A 22,241-nucleotide genomic window follows, 5' to 3' on the forward strand; every position below is an offset into this window, starting at 1 on the left:
ATGTTTTTCTATATATATATATATATATATATATATATATATATATATATATATATATATATATATATATATCATATTGGATCAAAACCTTGTATCTCCAAAATGGTAACTTTACAGGAGAAGGAAAAAAAAATACTTTACTTTCAATAAGTCAATGGAACCAGACCTTTTTCCAAGTAATTTTGGGCCATTTCTTTTGGTCCATTCATTATATTATATATGTATATACATGGCATATATTACTATTCATATATTACTGTTATCACCTGTTCTTAACAAATTCAACAGTTAATGGACCCTTCCAAACACACACACACACACACAAACACAAAGATTCCAGGGTTTCAAGGTTTCTAAGATCTCTAGATTACCAATGTACATGTCATTAAAAAGACCCTAATGATGCCAAACAGCCTGACCTACGTGCATGCTGTTTCGTGCTATGTTCCAGTTCCACTAGAGGGCGATGTGGTCTTGGCTGTCAGGCTCTTGTGCATTACCGTGAGTTTCACAGGGCTGTAGTTATTATTGTCTCTCAGTCTGTCTCTCTGATTCACATTAATGAGCTCTCTCTCTCTCTCTCTCTCTCTCTCTCTCTCTCTCTCTCTCTCTCTCTCTAAAATGTTTGTTTTTGTCAATACTATCCCTTTGGCGTGCACCATTGCTGTCTCTGAGCTGGTCTAAACCACTCCAGTGGTTTACACTAAACTGCCCAGAGACACAGATTCAGTTCAGTTCAAAGCACATTTTGAACAGTGACACCATATTGATAGGACAGGCCTATTTTTGGCCTACAGGGCTCATGTTTATATACCAAAAACAGTCATAATTCATTTTTATATGACCTCTTAGAATTAAGCTGGATGTTTTATGTCACTGTACCTTTATGACTGAAATATGTAAGTAATCTTTGTTTTGATTGGCTGCCTTGTATTGTTGAAATACTGAAACACTCCTTATAACTTTAATGTGAATTGGCTGGTAAGCCTGTCACAATTATTAAGTAATTGGCTGATTGCAATTATTTGAGCTGATTGCAGTTATTTAAACTGACCACAATTACTTTCCCCAGTTGTTAGCTTTCACAATATATTCATGTCTCAAAAAACAGAATCTGATTTGGTGTTTTTCAGTTGGATTCAGGCAAACAGATAAAGGAAAGCAGAAAGCACATGTACTGAGACCCGTCATGGGTCTTATGAAAACAATGAGTGTTCTAACTTCCGACTCAGTGATATAACATGTTCAGAGGTCACCAGAGGAAGCGGCTGCTTCTGTCTTCGGTTGGAAGCTACTAAGTATCGACAGGTTGGTAGCAAGATTTGGGCAGCTTGTGTTTGTAATTTGATAGTTGCATACGATTAACAAAAAGGCAGTTTAAATGTTAATTGCATTTATTTATATGGTAATCAATGGTGAGCTAAGATTTCATTCAATTGTGACAGGCCTATTTTGGGATCAACTGCATGTAAATGTGACATCACAAAAATAATGAATTCCCAGCGCACTACTCTTGCAGCTCAATTTTCAAGTGTAGACTGAATGGACTGGGTAGTCAATGGTATGTTTTAAACCTTGTTTATACAGGACATCAAACTTTATTTCATAAAAATAAAGGGTTTTTTGTGATATGGGCCCTTTAATATTAGGTTTAATCCATAGCTGGGTGTACCAACAACTCTAATTCTCTTTCCCTACCAGATTCTCATTGTCTCTTTCAACCTATCCACAGTAAAGCTGTCTATGGGTCTGATTCTTGCTAATCTCTCTCTCAGGGACTGAGATTGGGCTCTCGCTGTAGCGGTGAACAGATTCAGTGGAATTTGGAACTCGGTGCAGTGAGTTTGGGGCAGGGAATTATTCTATGCTCCTAGCTCACAAGCGCTTGTAAAACTGAGATAAGAGTAGAGAGAAAATGAGGAAGGGATTTAGAGACATAATCAGTGAGTCAAGAGTCAGGATCACAGAGAGAAAGAGAGAAAGAGTGGGTGTGGTAGACAAAGTGAATGAGAGAGAGAGAGAGAGAGAGAGGGAGAGAGCGATGCGGAATGAGATGAAAGGCGCACACCAACTGTCTCATCCCTTTTTTAAGAATGCATAGAGGAGGGAGATAGAGAGAGAGAGAGAGGCGTGGAATAGAGCCCTCCTTCTTTACAGAGGAGTGTGTGGAAGTGAGAGAGGGAAGGCTTAAAGAGGAGAAGAGGAGTGAGTAAAAGACATTAAGAGAAAGAGAGAGAGAGAGAGAAAGAAGTCAACCGCAAAGAGAGAACTGACTATAAAACATAACAGGGTTCAGGAGAATAAGAGAGAAGGAGAGAGGGTGTATGAGTAAGAGAGAGACAGAGAGAGCGAGAGAGAGAGGCAGCACTCATTCTACTCTAGAAGAGCCAGTGATACAGCTGGACAGAAGGAAAGAAGAGAGGGAGCGGGAGGACAAACGGGAAGCAAAAGTAGAGGGGGGCTCAGAGGAGACGCTGGTGGCAGGAATATTAAAGCAGGCTGGATTAGATTTCACTGCACTGTGGAGAAACACACACACACAGCAGGAGGTGTGCGTGTTGCACATATCTGTGTGTGTCAGCTGTGAAGTGTGTGTTTGTGTTTAGACTGCGTGTGGTGTAAAGTGAGTCTAGTGAGTGTGACAGCCATGAGGAGGATGTTATCTAGTGTCTTTGCATTGCTGTTGGCTTCTACTTTAACGGGAGCATGGAGCCCATCTCAACCCAGACTGCAGTTCTCACACTCAGGTATGATATCTCAGCACATACATCACACATGTACACTCTCTCTCACTCTCTCTCTCTCTCTCTCTCTCTCTCTCTCAGTCTTAGACACCTGAGAAAAGTGTTTGAAGTCATTTATCTGTAGTAGTTGTGTTATTGCTTGTAAATTTTTGGAACATTAACATATAAAAAAAAAAACAATAAGTATAAATGCACTGAAAAGTAACAAAAATGTCTGATTTTCAAAAAAATAAAATAGTTATCTTGTGGTTCAAGATTTCTCCTGGATGCCCATAGCCATCATATAAATCTGTTAAATTTCATCATCAGTATTTCTTGACCAAAACAGGTGTTGGATAAGTACATGATTTCTTTGAGGAAAGGTTTGGAAATGCTTAAGTAAACGTGTGAGCAAACATATAATTACCACCTATCGTCTAATTGTTATTTACATTTATTCTAATATTAGTGTTTTCTGAGCAAATAAACACTTACTGCCCAGATAAATAGCTTTTTACAAGTAATTTTTTTCCTCAGGTGTAAATAGATAAATAGTTCATCGAGAACTTTTCACACTATGAAAAGCACAGTTGCTGTTTTCAAAGTGTGTAAAAGGTTTTGTCCCATCAGAAACATATATCTATATATCCAGTACATTTTTGGACATCAAGTAAATCTTGTGGCCAAAATTAAAGAAATGAAATGAAAATGATTTGTTTCTAGAAAAATAGAAACAAGTTTATGTATATATATATATATATATATATATATATATATATATATATATATATATTTACCATTACCAAAAAAACAGCCTGGTGTTACTATTAAAAACTGAATTATTAAGAATATTGCCATTGTGGTGATCCCCTGCCAAGCTGGTCCATCCTGACATCACCCGATCTAGGTTATGTGATTAAGTGCTGTTTAGCTACTTTAATCATAGTCAACTTATTTAATATGTCATTTTATTTAAGATCTTATTTCATTAAGTGATATTAGCAAACTCCAGTCAATAGCTATTGCAGTGGTTAAAGTTAAACTCCAACATCTGATTTGGTGCAATTAGTTCCATGTCCGACCAAAAAGGGAAAAAGAGCATAAAGAATGTCCAAGGCAATTGGCCACTCAGGCCACAGGCTCTGCATTTTTAGCGACCAGAATGTGAAATGTTGTGGCCTGAGGCACCGAGCGATAGGCAGTGTCTGTTCAAGGTGTATATATAAAGAGCATTTTCCCATTGTTCAGTGTGTGTGTGTGTGTGTGTGTGTGTGTGTTTGTGTGTGCGCGCGTGTGTGTGTGTGTGTGTTCAAATAAAAGATTGATTACTTCATCAGTACAGACATTCTCAAACTTCTAACCTCAAATTCTTAATTACTTAATGATCCCTCTCTTTCACCCAAAGTGCCTGTTTGCATGTGTATGAATCTGAACTGGAATGTGGAATGTGTGGTGTGACTGAGACTAATGATTATAACATTTTGGCATGATTTCCACATTGATATATTACATCTGTTAGTTTTTGCCAAGCCACACACATGCACATGCTGAAACCACTCACACTGATGTTGGCGCTGTCTAAGTTTTTCTGAATTTGTCTAAGGAGAGTTGAAGCTTTAACAGTGGCTCATTTAGATTATTGGTTGGTGATTTCTGATTAAATCAGGGGTATTGATAGTGATTTTGTCCCCTCTTTGCTGCAGTAAAAGTCTCTACTCTTTTGGGAAGGCTTTACACTAGATGTTGGAACATTGCTGTGAGGATTTGATTGCATTCAGCCACGAGAGCACTGTTAGAGTACTGATGTTGAATGATTAGTTCTGGATCACTAATGCCAAAGCTATTGGATGATCCTCATTCATTCCAGAGAGCACAGTTCTGCTGATCCACAGCCAATTGCTGGAAAGATTCATACCCATCTCGCTATCGCTTGGCACTGGGCATGGTGACCTTAGTTTCAAAGCATCCCTTTCTATTGCCAGCACTCTTCTGCGGAAATTACACAAGGCATGTGTGCTGTTGAACACCTATATCAGCAACGAATGCACTTTAAAGTAGCTGAACTCACTCTTTCGAAGAGGTGTGTGGATATGTTAGGACATGTATTTGATTCATCAGATGACAATTTTTAATAGACTGACCTTGTTTCTGTCAATAATAGACTTAAATTACTCAGTTGCTTTTTGAATTGAGCTCCAATGTGCTGCCCAACAGATGGACGGTTTGCTGGTATGTGACAAAGCAACTGGGAAAAGAGCCAGCCAGCCAACACTGTCAATTTACTGACAGTGTGGTAGATTAGGTTCTGGAAGCTCAACAGCAGGAGTCATCTCTGCAGCCCCAGGCAGCGCTATAATGGAGTGTGGCATCAAAGGAATGAGACGAGGGCAATAGTGATGTTGCTGATGCGAATGAGTCGATGGAAAGATATTGAGGCTGTAGAGGGATATGACAGGCAGGAAAAGTTAATATAATAGATGGACTGTGTGTGTGTGTGTGTGTGTGTGTGGCAGGGTATAATTATGATGTATGCTTGTATTCAGGAAAGGTTGTAGGTCATAGTGAGTAGGTGTGTGTGAGTAACAGCTGAGGAAATCCAGACGCTGGTGGTGTGTTTATGACTGCTGTGTTTTTGGTTGGTGTGTGTTCTTATGAGAGGTGTTTGCATAGAATATTAGAATCTATCTGTGATTTATATGAATGTATTTGTTTTTGTGTGTTTTTTTGTGTTTAATTTGAATCTGAATGTAACATATTAGGAAAAATATAACAAATGCAGCCTGTGCAAAAGTTATAGTGAATTTTAGATTTTATGTTTCAGTTTTTCCAAGCAAATAAATAGAATGTGTGCTCTAAATGCCATAATTATTACATATAGAGTAATGTGCAAAAGTCGTAGTTGCTTGAGAAAATTATATTTAAAAAGCTATTTATCTGGACAGTAAATCTCTCCTTTAGGTTGCCCAATATTATTTGTAGTTAACATCCAACACCTGTTTTGGCTTAACTGGTGCTTCGATAAGTTAAATCAGGCATGCTGGTGATGGAATTTAACAAAGATTTTTTGAAATTGAGAACTTCTTATTACTTTTTACTGAATTATTATACTGTATTAACCCTAACTTGTACATATGGGACAGACAAATTACTCCACGCTGTGACAAGGTATAAAAACAGACCTGTGTGTGTGAATGTATGTGTGTTTCTCAGTGCTAATCTCCAGACCTCTTCTCTCTAATTGGGCTGTAATTGGGGAAGTGATAACCCCATTTCCACAGGAAGTGTGTCCCGTTTTTCTCCGCTCCCCAATGGCGCGACAGAGAAACTCTTCCTCAGGGGAACGCTGCCCCAGACAGGGCTGCCCATTCAGAGGCAACCTATACACCACATAGGAAAACATATACCCTCTCGCACTTTCACACACCCACACACACAGTCAAGCCTAACACTCCCATTTCCAGACCATTATATGGCCTGAATTCTGCCAAAAACCTGTCTTTGTCTTTGTCCTTGTCTTTTGGGGGTAGTAATTTTATCCCAGCAGAAGACATAGCTGACCGATAGTGGATGAAACTGCCGATCGGATGTTACTGTGTGTTGCTGTCACTCATTCAGCTTTGCTCTCTGGAGAGATTAATTTGTCACAGAGCGAAACAGAGTTGCTTTGAGACATCTTGTACATGCCGACACACAATGGGGAGAATAGCCTAAACCCTTACTGAAGTAAAAGTATTTCACTTCAATGAAATAATGACTCAAGTAGAGGCAAAAACAGCAGTGGAATGTCTTAGTACATCCAGCATTTTGTTAGAATAGGAACATAAACAAGGTTTATTAAGGCTATTCTTCTCTTTTTGGGATTAAATGATAAATCTTGATAGTGAGGAGTGTGAGCAACAGCAAAGCACTCCAGCTGAAACAATAGAACAGAATAAAATGAAACCCAAAGTGAATTGAGTAAAAAGTAGATTACTTTCTTCACAAATATACTTAAGTAAAAGCAGTGGGGAACCCTCAGGGCCTTACAGGCCTTCAGAGAATTGCGGTAAATTAAAAAACAATTGCCTGTAATTATTTGTTATTTTTTATGAACTGTAATCATCATGCTTCATGTATTTAAACTCTGCGTTTTTTTAATTTCATTGTTTCAAGCTTTGGTTGGAAACACAACGGTTAAATTCTTCAAATAGCCAATGGAAAATGATCTATTTAGGATTTTCTCTGGTATCTAGGTAGATACAGCCAAAAGAGCTCTCCCATTGGTCAGGATTTCAGGAGCAGAACCGAAGGCCTAATATATCAGATTAGTATATAGTATAACTAGCAACGATTAGTGATATCATAAAGATAGTGTTTTGACATTTATGACCTGAACTGAAAGCCTGGTGGTATGCCACTGAGGAAATGTTTATGTTGCTCAGAGAAGTGCAAATCCATCTGATGTTTTACTTCAGAGCATATAACTGAGTAAACGTAACTTCCTACATGCATATATTTTTTGTTAAATGCAAATTGTTCTTGCATCCTCAAAGACAATGGCACAGTTGATGTTTTTTTTCACTGAAAACAAGAGAGAAAGAGCGAGGTAGTCCCCCGAATGGCATGCCAAACACTATCACAATCAACAAAATATTTTCTTTTTTAGCGACCTGGAAACTAAATATATGTGAGGTTGAGAGCTTGTCTGTGTGCGTGTTTGCTGATCCAAGAATGTCCTTAGCCGTATCACACGCCACACATTTGCTCTAATCACATATTCCAACTTCAACCTCTCCCATGACTAAGGTAATCTAATGTTCACACACAAACACACACAGCAAACTGTGAGGTTAAATATATCCTCAGCTGCCCCTAAAATGATGGACACCAAGACATACATACCCAGTCAGACTGGCACGGAATGTTGGTGGCTCTACCTCTTTTTCAGAGTATGTGGGTGGATGAATGGATGGACAGATGCATGAATGAAAGAATTCCTCCTTTATTTAATTTCCGGTTTAAATAAGCCTCTAAGTGTACAAGTTATTCATTTTTAGGAGATATTTCTGAGGGGATTACACAGAATCCGCGTGCATGAGGAAGAGGTCAGAGAAAAATAAGTGGAAAAGAAAAACAGGAATTTCCAAAACTGAAGTTCAAAAAATGATAAAAAGATGTAGAGAAAATGGGACTCCTAACATCTCTCTTCTCAAAATCAAGCTCCACTCTTGCTTCAGATCTGAAAACATCCGCAAGTCTTTTTGTCCATCATTTCACTGTGAGAAGACAACTCAACGCTATGAGTCTGAAAGGATGTGTAGCTGTCAAGAAGACATTACTTAGTCAAGCAAACAGAGAAATAGACAAAAATGAAGAACATCTGCAAATCAAACAAAGAGGCTGCTGCTCTTCTCAGAACAATGGACTGACCACCCCAGACTCCAGACCTCAAAATCACTGAATGTGTTTGGGTTGACTTGGAAGCAGAAAATACAGCTAGTGTGAAAGACCGAACTTTGGAGGTGTGTAAAAATATCCCATCAGGTTTCTTTAAAAACTGAAAGCCAGTGTCCCAAAAAGAATGGAAGCTGTTATATATGCAAAGAGTGAACATATTAAATACTGAAAATTTTGATATTATATTTAGTTACATATTTTCTGCTTCATGGCTGTTTTGACTGGAAATTACATAAATGAAGGATGGTCTTTTACTTTGGCACAGTATGTGTGTCTAGGTCAAAAGGGTCAATCATCAAGTCATTGGAGGTCAAAGGTTACACTGCTTTAAACTTTGGACCACCTAGTTGTTAAAGGGTTTCTTATAAGAGGGCCTGAACTGAATGAACACGCACTCAGCAGAGAGACAGGTGGAATACCAACCGTAATCCTTCAGAGGGGGTATTAGTGTACACACACACCCCAGAATGGCTGACATAGTAATTGTTGCTACAGCAACTGTCCCCAGGAAAGGGTGGAGTGGGTGCAGCTGGTGCTGCTCAGATTGAGTGAGGAATGTGTGTGAGTGTGCATGTGTGTCTATGTGAGGGCCTTACAGTCTATGTGAGCACCCAGCAGGAGCCTCAATGAGAGACAATGTGTGCACTGCTTTTTGTTCAGGACAACTGAAGTGTGTGTGTTGAGTGCGAGTTTAACCCTATCATACCTAATTTACCTAACTATCTTGTTGATAGTCCATGAAATAAATGCATTTAAGGTTGTTTGTAAACATTGTTACAGTTTTAAATAATTAAATAATTAAAATAAGGCATCAGGCAGCTTATGCAGAACCATTTCATGTAATAACTTTCTGTGAGGGAGCTTTCAGAGTCATTAAACTCTTCAGACGTCTGGTTCCTATCACCAGCACTGTGAACAATTCAGACTCTGTAAGTTTCTCTAGAATGTAGCCTTTCTCATCAAACCACCCGGAACGACTTTGTTTACATCTCAGTGATTGAATTGTGCAAATTTTGAAAAAATGGTGGAATTACCTTTTAAGGCAACAGTGTTGATAATATATAGGCTGTATTAAAATTGCAAGAAGAAATCTAAAAAGGACACATTAATAATCTGAACACAAATCTGAGACCAAACCACTGTGTGCTGTTACTGTTAACTGTTGCTGCTGTCAGGCTCTAACAGTCTGTCAATAATCCATTCCTAAACAGTCCTTCTGTTCTGTTCTGCGTCTCTCGTTTGCTTTATCTCACCATGTGATCTCTCCATCTTTTCACTCATTTGTTTATCTGTCTGTCATCAGCGGTCCCATGCATCTGTAAATCTCGCCATTTGTTTAATGCTTGAAGCTGGTTTTTCTGGACCGACCGTCTGGCGTCCTGTCCTCTGTTTTCTCTGAATGTGTGTTTGTGTTTGTCTGTTTGTTTCTGTGCCTTTTCAGCACAAAAGTGTCCTGACATTGTAGGCAAACCTTAAATGTTCAGGCCAGCAAACTGATCCTGACTTTGTAAAGATCTAAGCTCTTCATTACCTTTTCTTTATTTGTTTAAACAAAACATTAAAGGAATAGTTCACTGAAAAATCAGATTCTTGCTCTTTTTTCCCTTAAGGCGAATGTCATCAACTGTCCAAGACACAGCCTGAAATTTGCCTCTTTACTTTTGCCCTGTAGCTATGAGGCCAAAAGATTTTGGGTGACATGGGCTTCCATTCATTTTTAGCTACATTAGCCTCTTAGCCTCAGTGCAAAACTAAAGAAACAAACTTCAGACACCAAACATGTCTTGGCCAAACAACTATGTTTGGAATAAGGGTGAAACCTACGTTTTGGTTTTGCTGTGCTGAGATTGAGGGACTTGGCAGCAGAATGATGAATGCTTCGTCTAAACAAAGCCAGAGTCTCTGCTAGTTCAGTTCTGATGTAGTGGGCCTATAAGTTATTTGATCCAGTGCCTGCACTCGTCCGCTTGTTTCTCTCTCTCTCCCACACACATGCAAACAATGTTTTTCCATCCTCTCCATTGAGTAAACCAATTTGGCTAAATTGACTCTTCTGTATTGCCGTGACAGAAACAGTGACTGTTGTGTTGCATGAATATAAGCACTAATCAGCTGAAGGTCTCTATGGAGACATTCGTTCGTAGCTTTTATTTTATTGTTTGCATTATTTCTGTGTTATCATTTTACATCAGGAATTAAAATTAACCAAAAAGCAGGCAAAACAACACTCACTTTGTTTTCTAAATTAGTTAAAGCCTGTTTAAATATGTCTCTCACAGCCTACAATAGCTTTGAGGCTATAAAATGTACCAGTTTAAGACTTTCTTAAGAGAATATCTGAGAGCTTCTTAATTTTTTAATTGCACTTCAGAATATTCTTATGAATGTCTCCAAAAAAGAATACATTTTCAGTATTGTGTGTATTAAAAATTAGATTCTACACATCTCTAATTATATACTACGCAGATTAGTTTGGCTCAGATCAGCAGTTCTTATCAAGCCCTGAAAACTGCAACCTCTAGCATTTATCAGCGTAATAATTTAGGCATGAGTTGGTGCAGAGCATAAGCTCCGCCCCAAACCCACTTTATTCTGAATGCACCCAGATGTGTAGTAGGCGTGCACTGATATGGGCATTGTGGGCTGATGCTTAAATCCTATATTTCTCATGTACTTTTCTGCCAATACATAAATATTTGTTAAATGTAGAAATTGGGATCAAACCCATATGAATAAGCACTATAAAGAAATATAACCTTTATTTCTAAATGTGTTACAAATGCAGTAAAAAGAATAAAATGTGGACATTTAGCACAGTAACACAGAGCTACCTAGACATTCTGCTCTTCCAAGAAAAATAAAATATACGAAAACATAAACATCTATCTGATGCTGCTATTTTTTAAAATCAAATACCAGCCGATGCCGATATGAATCTGATATCATTGTGCATCCCTAATCCATAGTTTGAGCATTAGTAGTTTTCAAAAAAGATGCAAGTGCTGTTATTTTCATCTGTAAACAAGTTTCAATACTGTTTTGAAATTGATCATAGCCATCATAGCCAAATCAATGAATATAGTCATAAACCAAAAAAGGTATTAATAAGTTGCCAGTCATACTGTCATACTCAAGAATCCATCTCTCTCTCTCTCTCTCTCTCTCTCTCTCTCTCTCTCTCTCTCTCTCTCTCTCAGACTTGGTGCGCAGTGGGAGGTTGTTTTCTCTCCCTCTTTCTGCGGGAGACCTTCACTCTCTTCTGCCCGACGAAGATGGCCGCCGTCTCTACATCAGCATGAAGGACTATCTACTGTCCACAAGCCTGGATGATATTACACACCCTCCCCGCAAGGTGCTTACGCATTCTCTCTAATACACACACACACTGACACACACACACACACACACACACAGTGCTCTCTCAGTTATCACTGAAAGAGCATGATTTGAAACTATTAAACCCTAAAGGTCTGTATTTCCTCACTTTCATATCTACATACTTTATTATTTATCATATTAGTTTCTGAATAACTTTTAAGACTGATATCAGATTAATAAGCCTGGAGTTTAAGGGGTTAATTCTGCCGCATTGCCACTGGCACACTATACCAGTGACATAGCGTAGTGCTGAGTGGGAGAGAGAGAGTAACTCTGCACTGGTGTATAAAATGAACAAACACACACGCGCGCACCCACACACACACACACACACACACACACACACACACACACACACACACATATGAACAGCTTCATTACCAGTAAAATGTGCTCAAGAATTCAGTTGCAGACACACTCTTATCTTATCAAAACTGCCATTTCAGACCAGCCCACACCATTTACATGACTAACTGTGTGTGTATTTTTGTGCGCATGTGCTTTCATCCCCTACAAGTGTGTGTTTATGCAGATTAAATCTCAGACACACACATACCAGTTCAGCATAGTCTCAGGAGTGCAGGCCGTTCCTCATGTACTGACTCACAAAACATTTACTGAAAGTAGTTTTCAACAATAATTTATATTAAGAAAATTATGATGAAAATTTGAATAAATAAATGGTTCTATTCAAAGTATAAACACATTTGAATAAATGTAAACAAGCACTAATGCAGTAAAAAGTAACAATAATTTATTGCTGTCAAAAAAGTAGTTAGAAGATTCATGATGTCTCCTTAATGCCCCCAGCCATCGCATGGATTTATTCAATTCCACTAGCGCACCTGATTTTACTAAAGCAGCACTGATTAGCCAAACCACAAATAATACTGGGCTTCCTCAAGGAGAAGTTTGAAGGTGGTTGAGCAAAAACATTGACATTCATAAAATCAATAGATTTCCAGCCATTGCATGGATTTGTTCAGTTCCATCAGCAGCTCACCTGACAGTACTCTATATTCAATATGTGTCATCATATGAGATATTTTTACACTGAATTTAAAACAACATTTGACTTTGCATGTAGGTTCATCTGCTTTATCATTTATCTCAGATTCACTGGCCAGCAAATCCAGATCGGATCCAAGACTGCCTGATGGCTGGGAAAGACCCACAGGTGAAATACACACTGAAGCACACACATGTACAACCACACACACACACACACAGACTGCACACATAAACATTTATGTGTTGGATCTATAATATTCCATGGGACTTATTTTTACTCCCAGTTCTCTTTATCTTGTCCTCAGTTGGAGTGTGCCAATTTCTTGCGCGTGTTGGAGACTTATAACCAAACACACCTTTACGCCTGTGGAACTGGTGCTTTCAGCCCTCGCTGTGCCTTCATCCCTGTCCAGCTCTTCCTCACGGTACAGAAATCATCATCATCATCATCATCATCAGTTTGACTGGTTTATATAGTATCTTTTACTTCAATCACAAAAAACAGTATTTGAGCAAAACAAAAACACAAGACAGCTACCTTTACATGCTTTTCTAATGCTTGTTTTTTTCATAGCCAGACCTTTGTGCCAAGCACAGAGACTTGTTGACTACTAATAGCTGAAACTGGCGTCAACTTTGAGTCATGTTTACTGTGTGAATAGAGAGGAACCAGTCATTGTAGTCAGGAATGGTGTATCACACTTGTAATTGTGACCTGAGCTGCACTGAGGTGTGTGTGTGTGTGTGTGTGTGTGTGTGTGTGTGAGAGAGAGAGAGAGAGAGAGGGAGTTAAGCCTATAAAGACCGTAGTGAGGTGGTTAGGTTAAGCTGAGAGGACATGGTGCTTTGTGCTGGCGGTACAGCACAGGGGATTTTAACACTCTTCCTCTTTATGAGATTAAACTTGAAACATCAATAGCATTAAAGTCGACTGGCCTTATCTTTTATGTGTGTGTGGATGAGTGTGTGTGTGTGTGTGTGTGTGTGTGTGTGTGTGTGTGTGTGTGTGTGAAAGAGAAAGCGAGAGAGCAGCAAGCCTGTGCAAGAGGATGAAGAATTAACAGTGTAATGTGTATTACAGGCTGAGGAGCAAACACTGGAGCATGAGCAGACTGAGACAGGTAAAGGGAAGTGCCCCTATGACCCCCACCAGAGGACCGCTACTGCCATCATAGGTATGACTATGTGTGTGAGTGTGTGTTTATTGTGAACATTGTTTAAAAGTTACATTCTTTATATCCAATATATATAGTATTCGAATGATTCCAGCACATTATATGAGGTATACAGATTTTAAATTTAAGATATTAAGATATATTTAAGATTAATTAATTTTAAATAATAGCACTGATATCAGATCAGTCCTCAGTATCGGCCGATACTCTTAATCAGGTATCAGAATTGGGAGAGAAAAGGTTGGATCAGGGCATCCCTTACAGCAACAATGACAGCCTGTTTAATTCTAAGGGATAGAGAGAAGCTGAAAAATGATCATGTGAAAATGAATTCTGACAGCCTTTTGTACATGAAACCACACAAACGTCATAAGTGGGTCTCAGAGGGGGAAAAACAAAAGATTGGCCTTTTAAACCTGATATTTTTGGGTTTCTGTGTTTGTGTGTTTGTGTATGTTGGCATGAAGAGTCTTTAAACCTTTCCTTTGATTGTGTGTTGCAGATGGGGAGCTGTATGCTGGCATCACCTCAGACTTCATGAGTCGTGACTCTGCATTTTTTCGAAGTCTTGGAGAGCGGCATGTGATCCGCACAGAGCAATACGACCCGACCTGGCTACAGGGTACACACACACACACACACACACACACACACACACACACACACCTACAGAAACACACACAGAAAGGAAAGTAAATAAATAAAGCAACACAGTCTGGATACACAGACAGGCAGAAAAGTGCACACACACACACACACACACAGAGAGAACATGTCAGATGCATAATTTCAAACACTCATTCATATATACAGATAAGCATGGAGATTATTATAACACTTTATTTCAAACACTTTATTTCCCCTATAGATTATTTACAGATGCTCAAATTATATTTTAACAGCCATCTGTTTCTATAACATTAGGATTTAGATTCAAATTCTGAGTGGATGTTAGGGTTAGATTAAGGTTTAAGATTAGTTTGAACAGAATATATTACATTCAGGTTAAAGGCCGGTTCTTAAACACACTCCAAACACGCCATCCAAACCGCTCATCCTTCTGGGTTGTGGTGGGGCGCTGGAGCCTATCCCAGCTGTCCAGTTCTTAAGCAGAAAGATTAAAAAAAGTACTTTTGGCCATAGAAAATCTGAAAAGATGGTTCGTTATAATGATCTCCTCCCACTGTTTTGTGGTTTGAGTAGGAAACTCCAATAAATGTAGATGCAATGAGGCAAAAACCACAAAAGAGCAGCAGCTGCCCCTTTGATCTTATTGTGGACTCTAAAGGGCCCCTGTGCCTATTTAGTAAATCATAAAACTCACTTTTTAACACCAAAATGTTGAACAATAAATGATAGTCTCTCTCTTTCTCTGTCTCTTGCTCTCTCTCTCTCAGAGGCTGAGTTTGTGCACGTGGCCATGATGAAGGAGAGTGATAATGAGGAAGACGATAAGGTCTATATGTTCTTCACTGAGCGCGCTCAGGAGGCAGAGGGGCCGGCTGGGAAAGTTCTCTACTCCAGAGTCGCCCGCGTCTGCAAGGTATTTTTGCGTGTGTGTGTGTTACGTGCACGTCCGCACCTGTATGACTGAATGCTTGCGCATCTACCTGCATGTGTGGAGGTGGACGTGCCAGCCTGCATTTCTGCCCCGCCGTGTTCACTGTACATCGCCGGAAATGCAGGAGCAAAAAATGAAAGTGTTACATAAAAATTTGCTTATTATGGTTATAGCGTACAGTTGTAAATCTCTGACCTCACACTGATTTGATTCTGACTCTTTAGTATATGATCGAAAGATTCATGAAATTTCAAATTTTGATATGATTCGTTCAATGTTAATATTTTCTTATGATTCAGAATTTTTAAAAAAAAAATATACTGAGTACACAAATTGGATTAGTTGAGTTATTTTCACATTACTGGAATATAGACAAGAAACAATATTTCAAGTGCTTTTTGGATGTCTATGTGTGAAAATAGCTCAAAGATATTATTTTAGGGAAAAAAATGAGTGCGTACTTAATTGAATGTTATTGTAATCATTTAAAATCGATTATACAGCAGTTAGTTCTGACCACACAATATGATCGGCTGATAAGCATTCCAGGAAAAATACGGTTATTATGAAAAATGATGCTACTCAGTTTCTACTTAAACACATACAAAACAAAATGTATTAGATATTTTTATAAGATAATATTTGACCTGCAGCCCATTTGGTCAGATCCTGAAGTAGAGTGTGACAACAGGCCTGCATCAAATTCCGACCCTGTCGTTGCTCCCAAGTAAGCTTTTGGCAGCTTTGACGGCAGAACTAAACAAACTGAAATGAGCTGGAAATGAACAGAATAAAATTCAGCAAATGAGATGGGCTGTGAAATACTTCACAGACTGGCTGAAACAAAACAACACTCAGGTTATTCTGGCAAATATTGAAAAAGCTGAGCTGAACCTGATATTGCGACAGTTTTATCGGTCTATTCGTGACATAAAAGGGTGCTACTTTTTTTGGCGGAAGGAATTTACAGTATCAAAGCACACTTGATACAGTGTTCGGGGCTTCTTTGCTGTACTTTTTTCTTTATTTTTCAGAACTGCTATATAAAAGCAAAGAACTTGAGGTCATGTGCTATCATGAATAACATCATGACTGAGATGATCTACGGTCTTGCTTTCAGTTCAAGCCTGCAACCAAATCACGGCTGTGATATTATTCACAAAAACACACTTAATTAAACACATAGTCTAATGTTTAATTATAACATTCCAAAATCTATGTAGTTGAATCACCACCTTCAGGTCAATGCATCTCAATATCTCCTTTTTATATGAGTATATTACATGTGTTCGTGTGTGATTCTCTCTGTAGAATGACATCGGGGGACAGCGGAGTTTGGTGAATAAATGGAGTACGTTTCAGAAGGCCCGAATTGTCTGTTCTGTGCCTGGACCTGACGGCATACAAACCCACTTCGACCAGCTCCGTGAGTAAAAACCACACCCTGACACATGACCCATACACACAAATCTTTCTCAAAACAATAAGACCTTTCACTCGATCGCTTGCATTTTCAAACCCCAACTTGTTCTTATATTTCTTCTGAAAAGCTTTTTTTTATTTTTACAGCTTTCTCAAACTTCTTCACACTTAAAAAGCCTGACCGTTTTGTATTGAAAGGAATACTTTGTATTTAGATGATGCTCAGAAATGGGCCAAGGTGTATCAGCGCTAAGAGATCAGTGTTTATGCACACTCACACACACACACACAGACCAGTTTCTTATCACTCTGTCTATGTAAGCAAAAGCTGTCTGTAGAGTAAACAATTCTTCTGTGCTGAGGCAGACTGAAGGAAATACATCAAACACACATACACACACCAAACCTACCCCCTGAACCCCACTATATCTCCACTGAACAATCAAGCTCAGGTATGGTATCTGCATGAGGCGTTATCACATCTCAGACTGGCTCTGCACAATCCTTCTCTCCTTTCTGCTTAAATGAAAAGGGAGAGATGCTGAAAGGATCATGCAGCGTGCAAGGCGACACAGTGGTTAGCGGTTACCATTCGAGCGGACCCCAGGCCCTCCCACTAAGCTCTGCTGTTGTCTCTGTGAGTGAGACGCTGACCCACATGATGCTAAACAATGGCAGCTAATGTACTGTTCTCTATACATCAAAAAGGGTGGGCTCACTGGCCATGACTTGATAAATACACTACCATTCAAAAGCCTGGAATCATATCATTATACAACATTATATAATACATATATTATTTAATATACAAAAGTTAATTCCAACTGCACAGTTTGATTATTAGATAACTTCTCTAAGAGAATATTTGGCCTGCAGCCCATTTGGTAAGATTCTGAGGGAGTGTGTCAGCAGGCCTGCTGAACCTGTCATTGCCCTCAAGTAAGCTTTTTGACAGCTGGGACAACAGAACAAATAAAAAAACTGCAATGAGCCAGAAACAAGCAGAATACAATCTGTTCAACAAGATGGGCTTGAAATGATTTACAGACTGGCTGGAACTAGAAATATTCAGGTTAATCTGGAAAATACTGAAAAGCTGAGCTGAACCTGATATTGTGACAGTTACGAGTCTGCAACGCAAAAGGGTACTGCTTTATTTGGTGGAGGAAGTTTACAGTGTTAAGCGTGTTTGATACAATATTTGTAGCTTCTTTGCTTTACTTTTTTCTTTATTTTAGTTAAATAAAGTACACAGTGTAATTATTTACTATCAAATTGGTTTTATATTATCAAAAACATTGATTCTTAGCTACTTAACAGTGGTTACAAACTTTGGAATGGTAGAATAAACAAAAGCAAATAAAGTCTTCCCAACCAAAAAAAAACTTTTTTTTAAACCTCCTACTCAAGTAAAACTGAAATCCCCACTGCAGTCACACACTTCTCAATTTCGCACAGGAATGATAATGTTATTACACCCTGCCCTCCTCACACTCATACATGCTTTACAGCACTGTCATCACCGTAGTTAGAATTCCATCACTGTAATGTTTTCCCCATGCTCTGTTGCCCGGAACAACTACATCTCCCACAAACCCCCTCTGCATCAGGGACCCTCATGCTGCAGAGCCTGTAGCACGCGGGTAGACCACACTGCATGGCAAACAGTGTGTGGCCTGAGTTACTGCAATGGCCTGGGGCAAGGTTACTTTCACATGGAGATATGCTGTAGATATGAATGAGACTTATAATTAATATATTACATGTGATGTGTGATGTATTGTGAATTTCGACAATATTAATCTTGGGAATACTGATATTACAAAAGGCTGCAATATGCATGTAAGCCTTCTGACAAATCAATTGTTTTGTTTTTATTGCACACTGTGAACATCCTGAACATCCTTGGGTGTTTACAACCAGATCCTGTGGGTGTTTTGATGAGTCAAGACATTCATGTGATCCAACAAACCAAATAATGAGGGCAATCTCTGGCGTGTATGTAATATATGACTCTGTCTCAAAGTCACAATTTGTAGAAATATAACAGCAATATGATCACACGCAGGCCTAATGTAACCCGGGACTTTACCATGGGAATACACGTGATAATTGCAATGAAACAGGCTTTTGCACTGAGACCTTCACTGAATTCTTTGTCCTCTGTTTTGTCATAACTCTAACAGCAGGATTAATAGCAGCCATACATTATTAATATGTTGCTCCATCAGCTGTACAGCTCATTATAATGTTGATACATTAGCTCTACAGCTAAATATTATGTTGATTTAATAGCTTTAAGTCAGCAATGGACTGGTTTATTTTACATGTTTCAAACATGGTATTAGGGAAACAAGTTATTCTGAGTCATTGTAGAGTGCCGTGAAAAAGTATTTGCCCCCTCCTGATTTCCTCTGTTTTTGCATATCTGTAACACAAAATTCAGAAACTCATAGAAAATGTAATACAACACAAGAAGAACATGAGGAAAACAAAATGACCATTTAATTTCATGAAGGAAAAAGATTTTGGAACATCTATATCACCCATGTGAGAAAGTAAAAAAAAAAAAGAAAAAAACTTAACTGGTTGTGCCACCTTTTTAATGCAATATCTGCAACCTAACACTTCCTATAATCGGAGATCGCCATGTGAGAATGGTAAGAATGATGGCCTTCTCTATAGATTAAAGCAGAATTGCTTTAATTCAATCACACTGGGGGCTATTGAGCACAAACTGCTTGTTTGGGATTCTGCCACAGCACTTCAAAGGGCTCAAGTCAAGACTTTGGCTAGACTACTACAAAACCTTTTATCACTGCACAGGACAGCTCGCTTGATACCATTTTTGCCCTGTCTGTTTCTAATTGTAAATCATGAACGCTAGCCTTATCTGAGGGGAGCTACGTTAAGGTGTTCCTCCAGGTTCTTTTGGGACTTTCTGAATGAGTCGTCACTGTGCTCTTGGAGGAATTTTTGTAGGCTGACCACTTCTGGGAAGGTTAAACACTGTTCCAAGTTTTTTCTGTTTGGAGATAATGGCTCTCATTGTGGTTTACTGGAGTTCTAGAGCCTTAGAAACGGCTTTGTAACCCTTTCCAGACTGATAAATTTCGATTTCAATTTTCTCATCTCTTCCAGAATTTCTTCTGATCAGCATTGTGTGCTGCTTGTTGAGACCTTTAAACCTACTTCATATTTACTGGGGAACTTCTATTTAAGTGATGTTTAGATGCAACCGGGCTGGCAGTAATCAAGCCTGAGTGTGTCTAGTTTAATTGATCCAATTTATTAACTAGATTTTATTCATTAGCAGTCGTTTTTTTCACATTGAGCCCGTTGGTGTTGGATAACTTTTTTCCTTCACTTCCTTCAATCTTTAGTCATATTGCTTTTGTCTTATATGAATTTGTTTAGCATCTGAAACAATTAGGTGTGACAAATATGAAGAATAGAAGAAGGTGGGGGGGCAAATACTTTTTCACAGCACTGTTATTTAGGACATGTAACTCAAGACTGTTATAGCTTTAAAGCAGGCCTTTTCACTGAGCACTTCACCCTTGGTTCATTTTTTATAAAAAATGGTAGATCGTTGAAGAAATCGAGGTATAGTTTAGCTAAATATATTTGTGTGAGAGGAATTTGCCCAGAATGGGACTCAAGTATGAAGATCTGCAGTGGCATTAATTAGATAATGTCTCTGGTCATGAGTTTTCTACAGAAACAGGCTGTGCCAGTTTTGCTTGGTAGCACTTATAAACTGGGTTATTCTTTTATCCACTTAAATGGCCAGGGCCCACCAGCAGGCCCAAGGTTTTATTACACAATTCTATAAGAATAGCTGAGCCAGTTTGCACTGAAGTCCCTGTGGTTACTGTATAATAAGCCTTAGTATGTAATAAGCCTGGGAATTCAAGGAGTTAAAATGTTTTTTAATTAAGTCTTGATTTGATGAACTCAGAATTTAGAATAGCCATTTGAATGTTGTCACTGCTAGGAGGATCAAGGTTAGTAGGACTTTATGTTCGTGTGTGCAGAGGCGTTGGTATGTGGCAGAATAGGTATGTGGGAGAATTTGTCATTGTCCGGGTTCATGGAGGTCAGTCCAGTTCTTTTTGTTTGTGTGTGCAAGTGTGTGTCGTTGGAGAAAACAAGTTTTTAGTGGTGTGTGGTTTGGAACTAGCATACATTCTTGTTTACAGTTGTCTGAAGTATTTTTGGGATTTTTTGGGAGGTCAAAGTGATTGACTGTAAAAGAGACTGTATGTAGCCTATATGTGTGGTGTGGGTGTGTGTGTGTGTGTGTGGTGTGTGTGCTTGTGTGTTTGTTGCATTAAATGGTATAGCAGTTATGCACTAACAAGCTGTTGGAATCTTTTCATATGTATTTGGATCCTTTAACTGTCTTTTATGTGAAGCTAGTATTTAAAAGAATTTAAAGAAAGTATTTAAAACGTTGGAGGGTATGTGTCTGTGTGATTGTGTCACCCTCATCCTGTCTCCAGTTTGCCTGGCAGTCTGATGCGGGATGGATAGATGAGCAGGGAGAAAACCAGAGGAGAGGAGGAGAAGGGGATGTTTATGGCCATAATGGAGGATGAGGGCGGGATGGGGAACACAGCGGAGTGCGGGTCAGACAAAACTATCTCTTCTCAGGAAGAACCGAGTCTTTTGTTTAGAAAATCTGCTACAAGGATAGTTCCCCAACAAAGAGGAGAAGGAGGAGAGAGAGAGGTAAAGGAAAAGAGAAAGGAAGAAGAGCAGGAGAAACCGTGAGAAACAAAAACAAGAGAAAAGGTGGATGGGAGGGGTCAGACAGAGATAAATGACAATGACACAGATAATGAAATGTTTTAAGGAGGTTGTAGGTTTACTGTACATTTTTGTTTGTGGACCAAACTTTCTGCTGAACACTTCAAAGCCAAAATTATACAATTAAAATACGGCAAAAACTGCAAATATTGCTAAAGAGTGGAATTAACTTTTTAATTGTGACTACGGCAAAAACAGCCATAGGCATCAGAGAGAAATGCAACACGACTACATTTGAAAACTGTTAGAACAAGGTGTAACGTTTCTGGCAGCATTATGTGAAAGTACTTATTTTCTTGAAATTTTGACTTACTAAGTCATATGAATGACTAATTTTTTCAAAAGTTTGACTTACTATGTTGAAAAAAGTTACTGTCTTAAAATAATGACTTATTATTCCTTATTATTATTATCTTCATAACTCAAAATCTCAACATAATTCATTAAATTTCAAGATAAGTCATTATTTTGACTTAATAAGTCAAAATCTCTAAAAGAATCTTTATTTTATGATAGCAATTTTAAGAAAATAAGTAATCATTTCTCAATACTAAGTCAACATTTCTAAAAAAACAAGCATTATTTTGAGATATTAAGTCCAATTTTTGACAGGGAAAAAAGGAGAAAAAACATTTTGACAATGCCATTGACATTTGTTTGTTTTCTTTATACATTTTGTAATAAGAGTGTAAAACTGTTTATAATGTGAAGTTAGTCATTCTT

General features: G+C 38.5%; 1 protein-coding gene across 2 annotated transcripts in view; it reads left to right on the forward strand.

Annotated features, from left to right (window-relative positions):
* The first annotated feature begins 1,244 nt into the window (after positions 1-1,244).
* sema3h (sema domain, immunoglobulin domain (Ig), short basic domain, secreted, (semaphorin) 3H) overlaps positions 1,245-22,241 on the forward strand; it is a 30,662-nt gene continuing 9,665 nt past the window's right edge. The window contains exons 1-9 of one of the 2 annotated variants that reach the window (XM_036579096.1): positions 1,245-1,308; positions 1,702-2,747; positions 11,357-11,511; positions 12,652-12,714; positions 12,854-12,973; positions 13,630-13,723; positions 14,226-14,345; positions 15,121-15,266; positions 16,596-16,710. In XM_036579096.1, coding sequence (XP_036434989.1) covers positions 2,648-2,747; positions 11,357-11,511; positions 12,652-12,714; positions 12,854-12,973; positions 13,630-13,723; positions 14,226-14,345; positions 15,121-15,266; positions 16,596-16,710 — 913 coding nt within the window. In that variant the 5' untranslated portion in view covers positions 1,245-1,308; positions 1,702-2,647. The remainder of the gene's footprint in view (positions 1,309-1,701; positions 2,748-11,356; positions 11,512-12,651; positions 12,715-12,853; positions 12,974-13,629; positions 13,724-14,225; positions 14,346-15,120; positions 15,267-16,595; positions 16,711-22,241) is intronic. The other variant, XM_036579097.1, reaches the window with a different exon arrangement.

The sequence above is a fragment of the Colossoma macropomum genome, unplaced genomic scaffold, assembly GCF_904425465.1.
Source record: "Colossoma macropomum unplaced genomic scaffold, Colossoma_macropomum, whole genome shotgun sequence".
Classification (NCBI taxonomy): domain Eukaryota; kingdom Metazoa; phylum Chordata; class Actinopteri; order Characiformes; family Serrasalmidae; genus Colossoma; species Colossoma macropomum.